The following is a 19819-nucleotide window of genomic DNA, read 5'->3' as shown; positions in this document are numbered from 1 at the left end:
ACATGTGAACCTAGTTTCCAACCTTCTCCCCCTTAAAAATACTTTTTCTTTTAAAAAAAGGTATACAAGCCTATTAGCAAAACCCAGCCAACTACGTTTTACCAAAGTATAAAAGTGTCTGGAAATGTCATATAAACCCCTTTCTTCTTACACATTTACGTAGCAGTTAATGTAACAACACCGGTTCTGATCAGTACCAAACATTTAGGGTGTGTGTGCGTAAACAAGTACTAATTCATGCACTAAGCCATCTTAATACACACATCCAGTTAGGCAGTAACCTTAAATTAAGCTGTGTGCAAGTCAAATGCTAACAGCAGGAACCTGAAACCAGCATAGATCACAAGCTATATCAAATGTATATTTTTTTATTTTGTTACTTCCTCTGCCACCTAAAATTACAGTCTGCTTTTTACACTAAAGCACCTAAAATATTTACAACCATCTTCTAATAAAATAACAGTTAAATATTGAAAATAAGATTTTTCTCATAAAATATGTTTTCTATATGTACAGGTTTTATCAAAGACGACTAAGTTCAACAGTGAACAGTTTTCCATCAACCATCAGCAAAAAAACAAGTTTTCTGAAATAAAACTATGTCCGACTTATGTACAAATAGGCAGAACAGCATCTGTTTAACATTAGCCAATGCAACACTTAATAATGAAGTCGATGTTTGAGGCCTTAATCATGTACTGCTTAAGAAATGTGCATTTCTTTTTTTCCTTTATGAGTAACTTCTTTGGTTATCGTTGTTCTGTTATCTTCTTGGCCGTACAATAAAACAGCACCCCATTTACGTTACAGAACCAGGCATATATATATGTATGTGTATATATATTCATATATACTAAGTTTAGCACAGATACCTGTCCAATTGTTGCTATAAAAGTTCCACTGTAGATTCTTTAACACAGAGCTGCTCTTCAGAATCAAGCCCACAAGTTTCCACTATCTTTCACTCCATTCTTCAAGCAGAACTCTGACTTCAATTATCACCTTGCTTAAACGCTCAATTTTTTTCCCCACCATTAACAAGGGAATCTGAAAACATGTTTCCATTTACCAGTGTAGTAGCCCTTCCCAAAGATCCTTAAAAGTTCAAAATGATCCAGTGTGGAAGAGAGACTAGACTCTGCCAGGTTGTTTCTAACACTGGCTCCTAAAATCCAACACAAGTTACCGCTCACAAAAGCCTCCACTTGCAAACCACTAAGACTTGCACAAGCGTTATCAGTGGATCTAGTTGGCTGCAGCTGAACACCCAGTCTGCAGAGCCTGGGTTATGGGGCCACTGTAAAAGTAACATGTCACAGCATGGACAGGAACTGCTGGGGAGTTTGCCAACTGGCAGTTTGGGAAATAAAAGTAAAGAAGGCTGCTGCCTGATCTCCTGAAACTCACAGGTACAGTAATTGAGAACATCATCCCTTATGTAGGCAAGAGGGAGTGAAATTCCACCCGCTGGTCCAAACCAACTAAGAAAACCTTTGGAACAACCTCAAAAAACACTAAAACAAGCCACATACACAGGAACTTCACTAACAGGAAACTGAGAAGGGATTTCCATTCTCCTGAAGGGTTGTTCTTTAGTATCAGAACATTCGACCTTAAGTAAAAACTTCAGGTCATTTGGCTTCACATACGTGGCTTTGACAGAGAAGGCACCTCTCTGCCGATGAGTCCCACTGGTTTTGAACTTGTGTGGTCCAGTACTCCAGTACAAAAGTGCCGTGATTTACCCTCATTTTGCATAGTTATACAAGGAAGACAGTAGAAGGTAAGATCCACTATCTCTCAGATTCTGCTTAAGATGTTAGGAATGTGACAAAAAACCCCACTAAAATAAAACCCAACCCATAAAAAAACCTCAAACAACTCTGAAATCTGGAAGATCTAAAATCAGTCTTATAAAATACTTTATAAAGTTAGCAATACTCTTCTACTGTGCAAAATTCACAAGAAAACCAGTGCTGCTACCTGTGAAAGCTCTAAAATCAGTATTCATATTCTGTTATTAAAGCTCCACTCAACCTAACGCCAATTCATCCTTAATTCTTTAATTCTTCAATTCTTTTGAGATCCTATTTATTGAGAGAACCAAATCTAATTTTATATAGACATCCAGCATGTAGATCTGAACCTAAGGAGGAGAAACAGTAATTTAACAGCAATGTCAACTCACCTTTGGAGTATGTTTTACTAAATAAATAACATTTGAATTTGATGTAATGAGGAGGACTGAAAACGGCACCAGAATAACATTTCACGCCTACAAGTAATAACTAACATGTGCTGAAGGCATATACTCCCTCAGTCTCTGTTCCACGGGCAAGAACGTCTCCCTGTATTTGCCTGGTGGGAGAGCAAGCTCCTGCATTGCTCAAGCATACACTCTCCTAAAAACACTGAGATGGCTATTCAACAGTGTGATTTATTGTCAGAGCAAAATATATTTCCAGTGCAATCTGATTACCAAGGTGGTGTTCCTGATTCAGTGTTCCCATCAGATGATGTGAACGACAGTACAATCATCTCCTTTCTTCAACCCTTGAATTAGGTCATTTAAAAATCAGCAGATCAAAACCTTGCTAAAATGGAAGCTCTAAAATGTACAGTGTAACCAATGCTTTTACAAACTGCCCAACATGTATGCATTAAGGCAAGACAGAACTGAAAAAGTACTGCAATACTACAGATGATACAGTCACTCCTGTAACTATTTCACAGTTAAATCAGATTTTTTTTTTCCTCCACCTCCCTTAAAATGACAGCACAAAGACAAAGAACGTAATCATCTCCTTGACAGAGATGACATTTAGTCTCTAGAAGATGCTGGAAGTGATCCAGTACAGGCAAAAAAAAAAATGTTCCATTAGAAGTGTGTGAAGATCATTCTTGTAATTAGGCTAAAATGAAACTTGGAAGAGTTAAAGACTAAAGATCCTACCAGGATCATCTGGAGGGAAGTGATAGCAGAACCATGAACTTCTGTAATTAGTAGCCTTGGAAGTCATCAGCAAAATGAGCTCAGATAAAAACACCTTATAAGAATATTTGTACCAATTATTTATTTTTTCCCCCAAAACACAAATTAATTAAAAAAAGGGAAAAAAGCAGATTTCTTTCTTTTTCTAGACCTGGATAAAAGAATTATAATTTTAAACAGGTAGTTTACAATCAGTGGGGAATAAACGAGCAGTCCAGGTTTCCTGACTGATCCATTCAGGGTGCGCTCAGTAGCTGTCTTTATCAAACAACTTTATTTACAACTCAGCATCATCCTGCAGTAAATCTGCATCTTCATCATCTAATAAAAGGTCAGCATCCATGACTTCATTCTCTTCCATGACATCACCCAGCTCCTGAACAACATCGTCATCAATGTCACCAACATTTTCAACATGTTTAACCAAACTCATGTGATCCAGAGGGATCAAACTATGCCCAACTGGCCCAGTAGTTCTTGCAATAGTGGCTGCCATTTCTGCTGCCACAGCAGCTTTCTGAGCCTTCTGCCTTTGCTGTTCTTCTTGTTGTCTGTGAGTCTTCATATGAGCATTGCGGCTTTTGATTTTGAAAAATACCCTAAATTTTAAAGGAAAAAAAAAAAAACACAGATAAAAATGCATTGCTTTCGATGAAGTGAGCCAAAAAAGACTCAACAACCTATCAGTACATTTGCTTCCTTGTCCTGAAATAGAAGTCAGTGAAGTCTGCAATGCCACAGTGAGAATTTCAGGGACAGACTAACAGATTTATACATCCTGACAGTATCAAAATGGCCTCAGACTCTGCCAGAGGTATTTTGTAGCTCCCACAGGTGGTTCAGTATCTCTGCACATCCTAATTCTCCTGTACTTAGTTTCACTACAACCTTGCACAACAGGGAAAAGGTGAAGGAATCCCATATTAGGATGGACAAACTCAAGCACAGAAACAGAGAAAGTTGCCAACTGTCGCATGCAAGTCTGTGATGAAGCAGGAAGCTGGACTGTCAGATGTAGGAATTCTAGCAGGTAAATGGATTCAGTAAAACTGGAATAAATACTGCAGGGGAAACATCCAAAATATCATGCAAACCAGTCTCTGAAGGTCCTGGTAGGAGGACATGTCATCTAAAGGGAAACTTCTTTTGAGACCATCAGAGCAAAGTAAGAGTTTGTCACAACTCTATTCATCTGGAATACAAATAGGCAGATGTGATGCAATACTGCAGTCATATTCACTTACTTGCCACACTCCTTGCAAGGAAAAATTGTTGTTGGGTCGGTCTCGCCGCTTGTTGTGCTGTGGGCAGGTGAACTCTTGATGGAGCAGTATCCGCTCTGCGTACCAGATTTCTGCTTAGTGCCTGGAATGGTGCATCGTGTTTTTGTCACCTGATTCGTACCTCCATGAATGCGAGCATGGCCATTTAGCGCTTGTCGGGAACTGAACACCTGATGGGAAATGGAGTGGAGGGAAGGAAAAAAGTAAGAACCAAGAAATACTGCACTGGAACAGAAATTGCAGAAAGAAGTATGCCGAATGCGTTTTACAACAGAACAACTGTACATGTCTAATATGCACAATCTACTTGGTCAAATGCTGCTTGCTCTCAGTTATATTCCATTAGCATCAAAGAAACTTAGTCATAATAAAACAAACCCGTGAGCAAAAGGTAACAAAAAGGTAACCAAAGCTGTTACCATATAGTATTTCTAATTGATACAACACCTCAGAATTCAGTTTTATGTACAGATCAGCGTATTGCCTGTGTTTTGTGAGGTGGTAATTAAAAACAGGGAAAATGATTTGTCCAAAGATATCTAGAAGATATCACTAGATATCTAGGAGATACCACTGGCCAGGAATAGTCTAAAACCCTGACTTCCAAAATCACGATTCACTAGCATACACACATCCCCCCCCCCCCCGCTATTAAAGATACCAAACACACACGTACAGCGCCACAGTTTGGCATTTCACAGATGAAGGAGGACGAAGAAAGTGAAAGACTCTGAAGGGCAGGCAGATCTATTGGTCCAACAAGAGGGATAGCTGGTGGGTCAGGAGACTTCTGCATTTCCCTTTCTTCCTTTCTGTCTTCTTCAATCTCCTCATCTTCCTCTAACACTTCCTCTTCTCCACTTGTCTGAAACAGCACATTTAAGAAATACTAGAAATATGGTCAAAGACAGACAGTACTGGATAGTAGGACATAGACAGTACTGGAACAGCATGCCACTTAGTCAAGTCTGCTTCCAGGTTTCAGTATTTCTCCCCCATCCTGAATGAACTTCTGGGTCTTGCTGGAACTACTACCCTTAATAGACAAGCTACAGCTTCACTGCAGTGCTCAAAACAAGCCCCCATCTGTATGATATGTATCATATGCAGAGCTGTGGCTCCAAGAATCTACAGATGGCAAGGTGCAAAACCCTTCCCCAGGTGTTAGAATGGCAGTGTACACTATATTCACAGTCAAATTAAATGACTTGTTTAAAAAAACCCGAACAAACACAAAAAATTACCCACACGTCCTAAGACTACTTGGACTACTGGTAATACAGACCTTGCACACAAAGAACTGCATTGCCAGTCTGTGTAAATGGTATTTGTACTAAAATATTAGAGCACCCTTTAGGAACACACAGGTACAGGCATAATTTTCAGATGTTTACCTGCTTCATTAGTAGCAAAAGCCATAATTGCCAGACTATGGTTAGACTGAGACATCACACTAGTCAAAACACTTTTATTCCATTACAATCCAGGAACACAAAATCTCGGTAAAGCTGAGGTCACTGAATGCTCATCCAGAGTATAATTTAGTAATGGAATGATTTTGGTTGGAAGAGACCTACGTCATCTAGTTCAACCTCCTCCTCAAAACAGGACAAAAATAAAAATTATCAAGTGTTAAACTTTCTCATACTCTTTTAGACTTACCAGGCATTCCTCTCTTTTTTTCTCTAAACGTGTTCTGTGTTTCCGTCCCAAACGCAAGATTTTCTTCCAGGTATAGTAGTATTCCACACATTGTGCAACCGTCTTAGACTTAACCTGTAGTTAAGTAATTGCAGAAATAGTCCAATCTCAATTTTTTGCTTTCATTCAACACAATTTTAATACATTCCAAGAGGTAGGCTTTATTTCTCAAACATTCAGATGGAGGAAAAGACAGTTTGTCTACAACAGGAATACTTCTGTAAATTTTTTTTTTTAGTTATTGTTTTTTAGTCAAATTTGTGTTGACTATTTCAGCTTCAGTACAGTTCTCTGGGACTCTCTAGTCAGAAAATACTACTGAGAAAATACTTTTGTAACTCAAGTGTACAATACCACCAAGAGATCTAGGAATTAAGATTTGGGTCCCATAAACGCAGATGTTTTTCAACATTTGAGCTAACAAGTAAGGTATTCTGCCCTGAGATGTATACACCTTGTCTTTTCTGCTTTGTAGCAAAACATGAAAATTAGGCCCAAACACGTTCTGTCTTTATTAACAGGTTTCAACCCTTTCTGGTGCAAGGCTCAATGCCAGTGACTCTGGTACCTTTTAACAAACTGCCAGAGAACACCCAGAGGATAGCAGAGCACCATACTTGCCCCACACATGGAATGACATGACTTGGATTCCAGGTGTGAAAACATCTACATGTAATACCAAGAGGAACTGATTTTGTTTATTTATTTTTAACTGTTTTTTTATTCCTGCTGCAGTTGCATGCATAGGTACACCAAATGAAATATACCACTTCTACCGGCGTTCTCGTAACTACTGCTGGCTCTATACATGCAATAAGCTGGTCTGGCACTGGAAGGAAGATGACAGGGAATGGAATACAGCAAATGGAAAAAGTGATTAACAGAACAGAAATAACCTTACCATTTTCTGTACAAATATGAAATCTTTGCTGTAGGTGGACAGTGCCTCTTTGAACAGCCTCCTTTCTTGATGTGTCCATTTGTCCGACCCTTAAAAAAAGAATAAATTCATTATAAATGCTAAAAACCTACCACCTTTATGTTACTGTAGTATCTGAAACAAAGAGTGGGAAATCTCAAGCACATGCTAGTGATTGCTGCTACCCAAATACAAGTATGGCTGTACTGACTCAGACCTCAAGTCCATCTAACCAGTATTCGGTCTCCAGCAGCGGTCACAGGCAGTTGCCTAGGAAACTGCCTGTGATCAGGGCAAGCAAATACAATGCCTCTCCCTAATTTTTCCTAACCTCTGACCACTTTCGGCACAGGGGATTTCCTGAATCTGTTGCAATTTGCTTATTTAGTAACTACCCTTGTGAGTGCTGACCAACTCTTCCTCTCAACCAGTTAAACTTCTTGCACACAAAACATCCTCTGCTGAGGAGTTTCACAGATCAGTAGGCCCTGTGCATGAAGAGCCACCTCCTTTTCTTTGTTTCCTGGCTCACAGTAAGCTTCACTGGATGACCCTTTGTTCTTCAAGTGGAAGAGAAAGTGAATCCAATCTCGACCATCATCTCCATGCTATTCAGGATTGTATGTCCTTTCTGTCACTCCCACACCTTTGGTCATTACAGCTGTCCCTCTCTGAACATTTTCCAGTACTAAAACATTCCTATAGGGATGAACGGACCAGAAAGGCACACAATAGTCAACATATTAGCAATTCACAGACTTGCACAGTGGCATCACCATGTTCGCTATCCTCTTCGCATTTGACTTGGGTTTTTTTAGAGGTTGTAAAATACAGAGCTGATGCTTTCACAGAACTAGCATTGTAATCCCGAGGTCTCGTTTTAAATGAGAAGTAACAGTATTGTATTGCTTATTCCCATATATGCCACTTTACATTCAAGTACACAGAAGTTCATAATTTTGTTCTCCAGCCAACTCCTATAAGGTCCTTTTGCAGGTCTTCACTTGTATGGCTTAAGGAAAGAAACTCAAATCCTCTGTGACAGCAGTCACAAGTAGAGATTGTAGCAATGTGCAGTGCGCACAAAGTGCCTTCTGGTCATTTAATGGAAGCTGTATATAAAGCTTTCAAATATTGTTATTCTGTGTTTGCTTCACCAGCCTAACTGGCCATGAAAATGTAAAATCAACATTTGAATTGAAATGAATTTGTGCTTCCTCAGTATTAGTCAAACAGAAGGAACAGAGGATTGCTCTACTGCATCAAAGCAGTGTTCTGTTTGTAAGAGTGGGCAGCATTACATACATTAAAGGAAGGATATGCAAGAAGCCATAAAGCAGATGCCTTTGAAATGACTTACATTATAAGAAGATTCTGCTTCAGTCTGAGAGTTTCTGAAATATCTAAAACTTTTATCAAAAGAAACCCCTAATATTCCTGTCAATGTTACCATTCTCCATAGAAATGCTTGCCTCTGCACTGAATTCAATTAACTTGGGTTTGGCACCATGCATGGTATTGAACTCTACAGGTTACTTATGTCTATAAAAAAATATATAGATCTTTTTATTAACTGCAAGTGTTTTGCTTTTCAGTGTCAACTCCCAGGCTCACAAGCTTAGAGCAGGTATCTCACTGCTCCTTCATGTGCTGAAAACCACAAAATTAACTTTTCTGCAGCCTGTTTTCTGCAGGCTTTTCCAGTACTTGATATAAGCATGCTTTAGTTATTTCCACAGAGATTTACACTAAATCTCTCTTAAGCATCAGAGAAAGGCACTGGCTTCAAGCCACGAGTTTTATTTATTCTGTTATCACCCAAAGATCTTTTTGCTGACACACTGCCTTGCCATCTTTCCCACCCTGAACCAGCGTCATTCCCTTCTTACACAACTTGCCAGTCATTTGCATTTAGCCTCCCTTTGGGCAGGGGTAAATGCACTGATTCAGTCCAGGGGCCTGCTCTACTATGCCAAAATATAACTTTAAAAAGCATGACAACACCAAAGAAGAGATTTTAGTTTTTGACAAACCTCTCTAGTCATGCTCTCCTGCCTCCACCCCACCCTCCTGGAAAGAAAAAATATAGAATCACTTCCATGAAGTAATTTTATTGTACACCTACGAAGGATTCAGGCCTTACAGAGTTTCCCCAATAGCTGTGGTATTAGCAGAGACCCTTATAAGATTATGCGGGTTAATTGAAAGTAACCTAATTAATAGAATAAATCCTGTGTAGGAAAAGAAACAGAAGAAAAGCTGTTTTTAACTCTGGTTGCTGGGAAACCGCTTTTGCTCTTGTTAGCTTGAGGGAGATATAGAGAACGTGTATAGAGAGAGATCTGCAATGCAGCAAGAAGGAATTTTGGACTTTGGAATACAGATACAATTTTAAAGCTGATCTTTATGTTTAGACATTTATTCTACATTTTGTTTTACCTGCCATATTGTTTATGCACTGATTAACTGACAATAAATATCTTCTACAAATGTGGGGGCTTTGGGCCCAACCTGTGGGTTTCGAGGGGGCTACACCTACACCCAGGGAGCTCCCCTGAGCGGTGGCTCAAATCCATTACATACAGCCTATGCTGGGTCTGATCCACACTTATCACAGTACATACAAGAAGTTTCCAGACTGCCCAAAGCACGTTATTTCGGAGACCCTCTCTCTTGCAATTCTCACTGCAGCAGAACTTGAGACCTGAGAAATTCCACTGTTCAAATGAAAAAAATTCAAGTGTTTCCAACAGCGCTCCTCTTGTATAGCTATGTGTTCCCCCTCTCTTCCCTAAAACACCATTCTGACAGATGGCAAAGTACTGGGACAGAAATATCAGGTTGTTGTTCCAAGCAGCCCTGGGTCAGCATGCCCAGCTCTCTTGGCACACAACAGAAAAGCCTCAAGTTTTACAACTTGCTTCCCTGACAAGCCAACAGGTTTCAAACATGAGCTATTTGCTTGTACCTTCATTCAAAGGCAATGCTACGGATGAATTTAGATATTTATTGTTTGTGGTATCAGTTAATTCTCATGAGCCAGTGCCATGCTCTGTTTCAGTCTATTCCACCTTTAAATGCGGTGGTGCCTGAAAGCTGTGATTTCTGAGTATGGAGCAGAAAGCCCAGAGGGTTAACCCAAACAAATGCCATTTGAAGTTGTATTAAGCTATTCGTGTACTAGATTGTGAGAAATTTCCATATGCCTCAAATGGCTGGTTATCAACCACAAATAAGGCATTACTCAAGAGATGCTGCATGGTGCTAGAGCATGGCTGTCAATACAAGTTGCAATCACATGTTGCATTCAAGAGCATCAGTAAATAATGCTTTGTCTTGTTATTTTATGGTACTTAAATCCAGACTGGTGAGCTTTAGTTTCATGCTGCGATAAGCAGAATCAAACTTCCTTTCCTGCTTAAGAAATAGGGATACACTGATGTCCACAGGTCTCAGTGTTAGTTAACAAGAATTAGTGTCATCTCACATGAAAGACTAAACAAAACAGTCTCTCCTGGCTCCTCCCTGCATCACAATAAAACACTTTCTGAAATTACTGTGAAGTTGCTTCATAGAGACTGTTCCTCCTCCTCTGCCACACAGGCAGAAATTTCTTATCTGCTCTGCTAATTAGATCGCTCACTAAGGATGAGGCTGCTGGGGTATCTCCTCATCTTCCAGCTCTCACGCCCTGGACTGTCTCACACATACGATCTAGTGTCATCTCTTCAGAGAAGAGACCCTGGTCAAAGTTCCTGGCCAACATCCTCCTTCTCCATCCACCCCCATGTCCACCCTCTGGACTGCAACAGAGCTGTTATCAAAGGCACTAAGCATCTCCACCAGACAAGACTCAAAACCTGATCTTCACATTTAATCACTCTTATCATCAGCTGCCATCAAACATGTTTCTGTTCTTGTTCTCAGGCCAAGGGGTTAAGGAGTTGCTTACAAAAGAGTCCCTGTTACTTGGGAGTCTTTCCAGTGAACTGCTACAGCCAGGAAGCAGCTCGCTTCTAGTACTTACGTCGCACAAGGACTGTAACTGGAAATGAGTAGATGACCCCAGACACTGTGACTGACTGACCACCAGAAGATTCTTGGCTTGTTTCCTGTTGAGCCTAAACTAGTAATAAAGTCTTGAATCTCTTACGTAAAACCCCATTCTGTGTGTCCAAGTAGTTGTTAGCCACTACGATGCATTAAGCAGTAACATCAAGGGCTGCAGAGAAGAGACATTTGCCACCTATGCTTAGGTGACATACCATCTAATGGCTTAACATCACCTTCTATTTCACATCTGCTTCCTCACCAAAATGCGGTTCTTGCTGTGTTCGTTAATGAAGTCATCATCCCAGACCTGTTTCTTTTTGGCTAGATCCATGCAAAGAGAGGCTCTGCATTCAGTACTAAGACACTAGTGAGAGTTACAACACTACCTCTTTGGAAGGATGCTTATGATTATCATATTCATTTATCATGCACCATCACATCAGAAAAGGAAGGCATGATGACAGACATTTACATACCAGAAAATGAAGACCTTACTGCTAGTAAATTATAATCTACGATAGCAGCAGTTTTAAAAGTAGATCAACAAATTAAATTTTGGTTTAAGAGAGGAAAGAAATTACTCAAGGCAGTTTTAAATCTGTAGAACCCTGCACAGCAACATGGATGCAAAGTTTCTGTACATCGTCAGTCTGGCAAAAAACTGCCAAACTTGTAACAAGTCTCTGGAAGTACCACTCGGCACATCACCTGTATTAGATGCTGCCATCCCTGCAACAGACAGCAGAGAGTGCAGCGCGATCCCACGCTCCAGCCTGGGATGCCAGCCTTGGACTATAGATACCAACAGCTACAGAGATCGCAAGAAAACCTACCCGCGTAGTGGTAATTTGCCAAAGGATGACACTTCAATCTCACTGGCTTTCTCAACAGCAGCTTCTCAAGAGCAACCTAAATGAAAAAGTAGGGAAAAACAGAATTAGCAAATGCAGTCAGCTACTGCATTTACAAGACTATTTGGTACAAGGATATGAATTAATTTTCTCTCTTTTTTCTTTTCTGTCATAGGAAATCACATCAAATTACTCCAAGGCCCATTAACACTGCACCTAATGCACACCTGTCCTGCCTTAATTAGCACAAATGTGGCTATTACTTAGCAACTTCCAGCTCTTCCCTCCCTTCTGCTTGCCACATACAAATATGTTTATAGTGTTTGATTTGATAGTGTTAATTAATACTAATATTTAACGGTTGGTTTGACAGCATTAATATTTATAGCGTGAAGTCTTTTAAAATATCTGTTTAGGTCAACATCTGTCAGGAACGACAGCAAGTATAGTTAATCCTCCTTTGGATCAGGGAGACAGATGATTTGTGGATCCCTAAAATTTCCCCCCTGACAATGCAGAGCCCCCCCCGTATAGAAAATTTCGTGTCCTGACAGTAAGTTTCGTCACATGTCTCAGACCCCTCAGATACAGCTAACAGAGCCTAAGGAAACTGGGACACAAGCTAAAACACACTGTATTAGACAACCCTGTGAGATTCGTTCCAGCCCCATGTTCTGTCGCATTTTGTTTTAAATTGGCTTTCCAGGAACTGGTGCGGGGCCTTGTCTTTCCCTAACACTGGGCAAAATGGATGTTTTGCCCTAGTTAATAACATTCCCATCACTAAACTAATGCAAATATTTGAAATGCATTATTTATATGAGAACTGTGTGCAATTACCTCACAGTTCTGAGCAAGTAAGTGGATATGATTGCTGCTACAAAAAAGGGTTTTTATAAAGGGCTAGAAGAGGGCTAAGCTTTCTGTGACCAAATATAAAGCTTCTGAAATATCAGGGCTGGAGCAAGCACTGGGAGACATTCAAAGCCCCAAGGCTATAAAGTAAGTAATCTTATCTATATGAAATATACAGTAAGCCTTCAGAGAGGCACTGCTTTGAAATTTAAATTTATTAAAGAATGAAAGGGAAAAGTCATTCCCAAAAAATGTTACAGGATGTTTAAAGCATCACTGCAAATCAATCAGAAATCTCTTTTTTATATAACCATATCTAAATCCATTTAATAAAGCATGCTAATTTATCTGCAGAAGAGGATCATATCTCCCCTTTCAGTTTCTTATCTTACCATAATATCTCCTTTCGCTTCAAAGAGAGAGTGCAAAGCATATTCTGAGTTAGTTCCTCCACCAGGTAACACACTGGAACAGCTCATGTTTAAAAGGTCTTCCACTGTCAGAAACAAGTTATCCTGTCAGTTAAACATCCAGAGCCAAGGATTCTGTAATGCCACTCAAAGACAGTGTAGTTCAGGGCAGCAGCTTTCATACTCTCTCTCCCCAGCATCTCATCTCCTGGTTTTAGGATCACTCACCGAAAAGGGGATGTGATGGGATTTGCAGAGCACATCCTTGGTATGGGACAGGCTACTGCAGAGCCAGAGGCAGAAATCTGGCTGTGAGGCAGTGGCTTGCACAAGCCAGTGATGTTGCTGTGCCAAGAAGGCTCCAGCCGACACAGAGAAACAGAAATGAACCGTGCTGGAAGCAGGAACAAACTCTGCTCAGGACTGGTAGAAGCCACTGAGCCCGTCATTTCCTCTCAGTTATGGTCACAGGACAGGCCCAGGAACCACCAGCTGCCTCTCATCTGTGACCTCTGACCTTACCAGGCAGTTCAGTATCTCCCCAAAAAACCCACTTCCCAGCAAAACCACTTCCCATCTTTCCCCCTTGGCTGCCAGAAAGCAGTTAACCCAGACTTCACTTGAAGTACCACTATATAATGTTGTTACTCTGAACCTGTAACATGCAGTTCTGGTCTCTTGCTCTGCATTCTCAGTAATTAATGCTCTCTTGAATGTTTTGTACAGTATACACATGAGAAACCAATGCGAAATTCTTCAACAGGCACAGGCTGATGTATGAACTTCTAAAACAGCAAGTCATTGTACCTCTTTGTTGGAAGACTTTGTTCTCCAGTTCTGGCCATGGTTTCCAAACCAAAGTAGCCTTATGTACATCTTTCTCCATTAGCAATCTGTCCTGCAGCTCTGGAATATCAGCCTGAAACCTGGACCCGATATTGATTCGTCTATAAAGACAAATAAATAAGTACTCAACTACACAATGTGCAGAAAAAACAGAAGTCACATTAGTGTTCAATGTTTGTTTCCAGCAAAACTTTTATTACACTGGAGTGGCAGGAAATTGTGTCAGATTCCTTTACGCAATGCTTTACTCTCAGTGGGATAAGTGTCTTGAATATTAGAGAGAACCAATCTCTTGGGGGGAAACAAAAATTTCAATACACAATTTAAACTATATTGAGACATCATACCTTATGGAGAGGCCAAGCTAGTCTGTATGCGTGCTAACTAGCAAAGAGGCTAGATGCTGGAAACAGTAAGTTTCTGTTCCATAAAGAAAGGCACTCTTCAGCAGAGAGCAGAAAGAGATGTTACTGCTGAGGCACGATCCTGTTTGCAGTCTGGAACCTATCAGGTAACACCTCTCCAAAGCTCCACAGTTTATATATATATATTATATATATATATAGGTAAAAGCAAAAGTACTGGATCAGCATACGTTTTCCTCACAGCCCTCTTCCCAGCCATCACAAACTCTTGATTCACCTTCAGTGGCTCTCACCAAGCCTCTCCTAGCATTTTTGAGCCATGACATCTACATCTCCCAGAGCCATTTTGCTCCCAATGTCCTCAGCCACCACTCAGAGCAACCTTAAACGCATCCAGTCCAACATGATTTCAGGCAGTTGAACACTATCTGCCCAGTACGAAGCACTTCAGACCACATGCTCTAGGCTGGAACTAGTCTATAAAAGCAGTGACAAAAACAATATTGTTTTTCTTACGGTTCAACAGTCTGTTCTCCAGGCCCAGGTGTCACTGGAATGACACTTCCATCAATACTATCTGAAACAGAGATTGAAGTTTGAGTTTAAAAAGGGTATTTTGGCAACAACCATGTATCACTGCTGATGCTCCACCTCCCAGGCTGCATTGCCATCTCCCTATTAACATCTACATTACTCCAAGTCTATTAAGCGAAAATTACCCTTCATCAACACTTAGATAGAAACAGTCTAAATTGTTATAGGTAACAAAAATGTTCTACCTTGCAGAGGTTTCTACTGCCCTGATCATCTATGATTAGTCACCTTGTCTTGCAAAGCACTGAACAACAAATACTTAAAATGAACCCCATGTCTCAAACCAGGTCTTTTCTCTCCACTTCAGAGAGCCCAGATGTAACGAGAGGCATGGTGGTCCTTGAGGCTGACCACACTGAAAGGTCACAGCCTTACTCGCTGGTTCGGCTCCGCTAATCACTTCATGCTTTAACACCACCTCTACAAAATCCAAGGCAAAAATCCTGGTAAGGATGGACTTTTCTTGTGAGGTAGCAGAACTAGCCATGCATGTGAGCACACAAAATTCATCAATGTGGTAACACCAGAAGAGAGGACAGGGGTATTTACTACGTACTGCCACTCTGTAAATGTAATACTTACTAGACCGACACAGGAGCACCCGTGGAGTAGGTGTCAGTGGAGTAAGTGGCAGCTGAGTGTGCGAGGTGCTATGAGATGATGTGATAACACTGCTGAAGAGACCAGACCCTTGCCGAACTGGACTAAGCATCGGTGGCGGAGTGTAGGGGGGGAGCTCATGCGTCCGGTCTAGCAGATGATCTCCGAGGACACGGGGAGAGCGAAGCTGACTCTGGTACAGAGTGGCACCAGAGTGGGACATGCTGAAGTTGAAGGAAGGAGGAGGTATGAAGAGAGGTTCGGGTCTGTGCCGATACTTCTTCTTGTCCTGCAATGGTTTGAAGTTTTCTTCCAATTTTACAGCACTTTGATGAGGTTTTTTGCTAATTTCCTAAATGAAAACACGCACAACTTTAATGTTTAGGGATGCTTAAATGTGGTTTGCACACAGTCTCCTACAGCTTAGGGCAATAGCCACAGAAAAGCTGTTACCACTAGGCAGTTATTCAGGTACCACCATAATAAGCCTGGTCAGTACAGTGTCTGGTGCTACACAGAAACCTCAGGTGAGTGAGAAAAAACAGGACAAATTACCCTCAGCAAGCCCTCTGGGTCAAGGTAGGGCTGAGCCATACGCACAGGCACAGAGAGGCTGCTGCCAGCTTTTGAAGGTGCAGGGAATGGCTCTCCCAGGCCATGAGTCTCCCACACCCTTCTCCACCTCCACGTGAACACCCTGGGCACTTCTATTTGCACTGAACACATACAGGCTGTTGGGAGTTACTTTATTACCCCGTCACATTTTATTAGAAACTTTATGTGAGATGTTTTCCAATGCATTTATTTTGTTTGACTAGGAAGGACTCATGAGCTCAGTTAAATTACTGCAGTACTCAGCAGCAGGAAAGGAAGAAAAATGTAATAAATTCAAATTCTTTGCCTCTTATCACTACATTCCCATCAGCTTGAGTACAGTCCAGCTGCAACAAATCTTGAACTTAACTCTCTCCTCTTTCCTTGGAGGAAAAAAAAAAAAAAAAAAGAGTAGTAGATGACCATTTGGGAAATTCACACACTGTAACATGCCTAGAACTGCACAGAATTCATGCAAACCTGGAATCTGGATTTCTGGGGGGTGGGGGTAAGGTGGGAAGAAACAAGTTCTCAGGTTGTGCTTTAAGAACACACAGAAGCTGGTAAATGAACATGGTATTAAATATACTGCTTTCAGGTGTTCAGATTATAGATCATCTTTAGGATAAACTTGGAAAGCAGAAGCAAAGTTCTGACAGAGAGGGTTACTCCAGAATGTCTGCATCATCTGGTAAATTCTACTACTACATAAAGTAAATTACTACAATGTATGTTTAGACAACACACATCTTTACACCATGGGTGGTTCTTGAGAATCACATTCACCCAATAAAAATCATGTTAAAGAAGCATTAGCACTGTCACCCTTTATCCCTCATGTTAATATGTTCCAGCTTGTGGAAATGTTTTTGATTACAAAGGTCCTGTCCTCTGTTAGATCATGACTGTATCCTCTCCAACAGCTGTTGACATTTTTTCTCTCCAAAAAAATTGAGTTTTGGAAGAGTTTTTCTTTTGCAGAAAAAAAAAAAAAAAAGCAGCTTTACAGATAATTTTGTTGATAATGGACATTCAGAAGAGCGATGGTTACCTGTAACCACAGACATAGTCCATCACAATGGTGAACATTTAGTGTTCAAAAGGAGAAAGGGGAAAAAAAACCCTAAACTCAAGGAACAGAAAAAACCAAAAAACCAAAAAAACCCCACCCCAAAACCTAAAAAAACCCAGAAGGCCAAATCCAAGTCTTTGACTAAGGGCTCATTTTGTTCTGGTCTTTAAATGTAAAGGAGCTGGTACTCCTTTCTCACTAGTGTAAAGCAAACTAACCAAGGCAACATCTTAGAAGTCCTATACACCTCCATCTCCTATGCTGCTTCACCTACAGTATATCTTAGCCTCAGTGTGGTTATGCCAACGCTACTTCCGAAAAAGATCACACTGAATATTAAAGGAGATTGTAATGTCCATGGGGCTCTCAATGCAGAATCACCCTAATACTTTTCTGAAGCTCCAGGAACTGACTCCCCATTATCCAAGATTGAATGCATCCTTGTGGGCCCTGCTGCCACACCATGACAGATCCACTATGGGTAGATCCTGATGGACCTCACTTGACTGCTAGTTTCAGCTCACCATCCCGTAGCCTTGCTGAGTATTTAGCTACCTTCTGCTGTTTAATTTTACTGGTTCCATGACCTTTGTGGGAGCTGCTCTGGACAGCTCATAGCACAATATAAATAAATGAAACACAGTTCCAGTTCTTTGGTATTAAAAGTCTCTAATGGCACAATCTCTTTACAGAAGAGGGAACTGTAATCTTTTGATCTTTGAGCGTTTCCAATGCTGCTGCTTATATAAAAGATAGGATCCAGAGAGGAAACTGCGCAAGTTTAGTTTGCTTGAGCAATAACAAGGAGTGCAAGCATAATTTTGAGTGAATGAATGTGCATTTAGCCAAACGCTGGCAGATTTAATCACAGTCACTTTACATACGTTGCAGAAATACACAAGCCCAAGCCACCTACTCTGGTGTCTCTAGAGAAGATCTCCCACTCAGAGCTCAAGGATTGAGAAAAGACTGTCCCTTTTCTCTCCAGAAACTAGAAATAGAAAAGAAAAATTGTACTGCTGAGTTACAAGCTAAGTATTGTGAGACGCTGGCTTCCACAGTAAAGTGGAAGTTTATGTGTAAAACCTCTGTCTGAAAGGAAGAGAGTATAAGATTTTATGTATATTTAAAATTAGTGTGTATGTCTGAGTGAAGGGTCAGGAGAGGAGGTGATAAACACACAAATATCATACGGAGCCACCCACAATGGTATATACTGTCCCCTTGTTTGGCCATCAGCTTCAGGAGGAGAAGGAAAAAAAAAAAAATCACAAGAGCATTTCTCTGCATTATACAGATAATACTATATACACTTGTACTCCCCAGTAATCTCTTATCATGGCGTACTCTGCAACCATGGATTTGAAGGAACAAGCAGCATCTATTCCTACACTGGCACATGAAATAAATACTGCTTGCTCCAGGACTCTTTCAGGAAAACAATAAAGAGCATTCTCACATCTCACTCAAGCATTCAATTCCTCATGCCTGACAATTTCAGTTTTATGAGCAAAATGAAAGCACTAAGCTATTTTTCCTACATCAGAATTCTCAGTGATTAACCCTTAGATCTGATGCATGCAGATAAAAAGGGAAAAATGACTTCATTGCAAAACTCTGAGTCGGCAAGCTTCATATTGGCTTAGAGCACACACTGTAAGCACTGCACAGTGTCCTCCTATCTTCAGCTGAAATGAGAAGCACATATATCTGACTTTAAAAAACAGGAAGAAGTAAAACTGCTGAATTTAAGCAATAACATAAAAACAAAGCAGCCTGAAAAGGAAAAACAAAAACAGTAAAAAGATACTAAATCCCTTTGTTCTAGTGGGATAAAAGAATATCACATTCCAATTTCAAATGATTTATTTTCAACTGAGGTCTTGATTCCCCAGCAAAGGGAAAATTAATGTTTTCAGTTGACTAAGGAAGAAATGCTGTGATGCTACAGGCCTTTTTTGTTTATTAGGCATCATTAAGAATCCGGAAAATATTCTAAAATACGGACATTTTAGAAAGTAGTAGCACTATAAGCAAAGGGATTTAACAAGCACAGCACAGTTAGTTGCAAGAAAGGCAGCACTCACAGAGGATGAGCAGGGGTTGGCCACTTTTGGACTGCACGGTGGAGAGTAAGTCATCTTCACGAGAACAGGCATCTCATCATCTGACACAGAGTTGGCAGGCTTGTCTTTGACTGTGGCAGTGCTGGCAGAGGGCTGTGTGCTGGGCTCGGGTGACAGAAGCTTTACAGGGACAGACACTGGCATGACGATGGGCGCGAGGCTATCCACCTCTTTAGGCAGCGGCTGCTGTGGTGGTTTCTCTCCTTCATCCTGTACAGACAATTAAAGGCTTTCAGCCCAAGGGAGGGAGGGCTACTTCTGGATTGATACACTATGCAACGTATGCACTGTGGCTGAAAAGAAGTGGCCAGGGTTACAAAACACACAACAGCGTTGCTTCCTGGACTCTATTTGCCTTGAACAAAGTTGTCAGATTACTTATGACTCCTACATAGGATTCGGCCTCAGTGATAAGTAACCACATTAAGCATCTTTATAAGATAACTTGCGGAGGGTGGGGAGGAAGGGGTGAGATAAACACGTGCTCTTTTTGTCACTATAAAGACAGAATTCTCCGTCACCCACCTAAAAAAAAAAAAGACACAGATGGTGTAATCT

At 40.7% G+C, this 19819-nt stretch overlaps 1 protein-coding gene across 8 annotated transcripts in view; it reads right to left on the bottom strand.

Moving 5' to 3' along the window:
• Positions 1-352: 352 nt before the first annotated feature.
• The window catches only part of TRERF1 (transcriptional regulating factor 1), a 104592-nt gene continuing 85125 nt past the window's right edge, over positions 353-19819 (bottom strand). For 6 of the 8 annotated variants that reach the window (XM_074863635.1, XM_074863638.1, XM_074863636.1 and 3 more), the window contains 11 exons: positions 19223-19471; positions 15452-15821; positions 14792-14852; positions 13872-14011; positions 13047-13150; positions 11782-11857; positions 6878-6966; positions 5938-6051; positions 4952-5140; positions 4237-4445; positions 353-3591 (listed from right to left, as the gene is read on the bottom strand). In XM_074863635.1, the coding sequence (XP_074719736.1) occupies positions 3270-3591; positions 4237-4445; positions 4952-5140; positions 5938-6051; positions 6878-6966; positions 11782-11857; positions 13047-13150; positions 13872-14011; positions 14792-14852; positions 15452-15821; positions 19223-19471 (1923 nt within the window). In that variant the 3' untranslated portion in view covers positions 353-3269. The remainder of the gene's footprint in view (positions 3592-4236; positions 4446-4951; positions 5141-5937; positions 6052-6877; positions 6967-11781; positions 11858-13046; positions 13151-13871; positions 14012-14791; positions 14853-15451; positions 15822-19222; positions 19472-19819) is intronic. The other 2 variants (XM_074863640.1, XM_074863641.1) reach the window with 2 other exon arrangements.

Source organism: Strix uralensis, chromosome 3 (assembly GCF_047716275.1).
Source record: "Strix uralensis isolate ZFMK-TIS-50842 chromosome 3, bStrUra1, whole genome shotgun sequence".
Taxonomy (NCBI): Eukaryota; Metazoa; Chordata; class Aves; order Strigiformes; family Strigidae; genus Strix; species Strix uralensis.
Note: the sequence above shows the minus strand (reverse complement) of the source record. Positions and strands in the feature narration are given on the sequence as shown.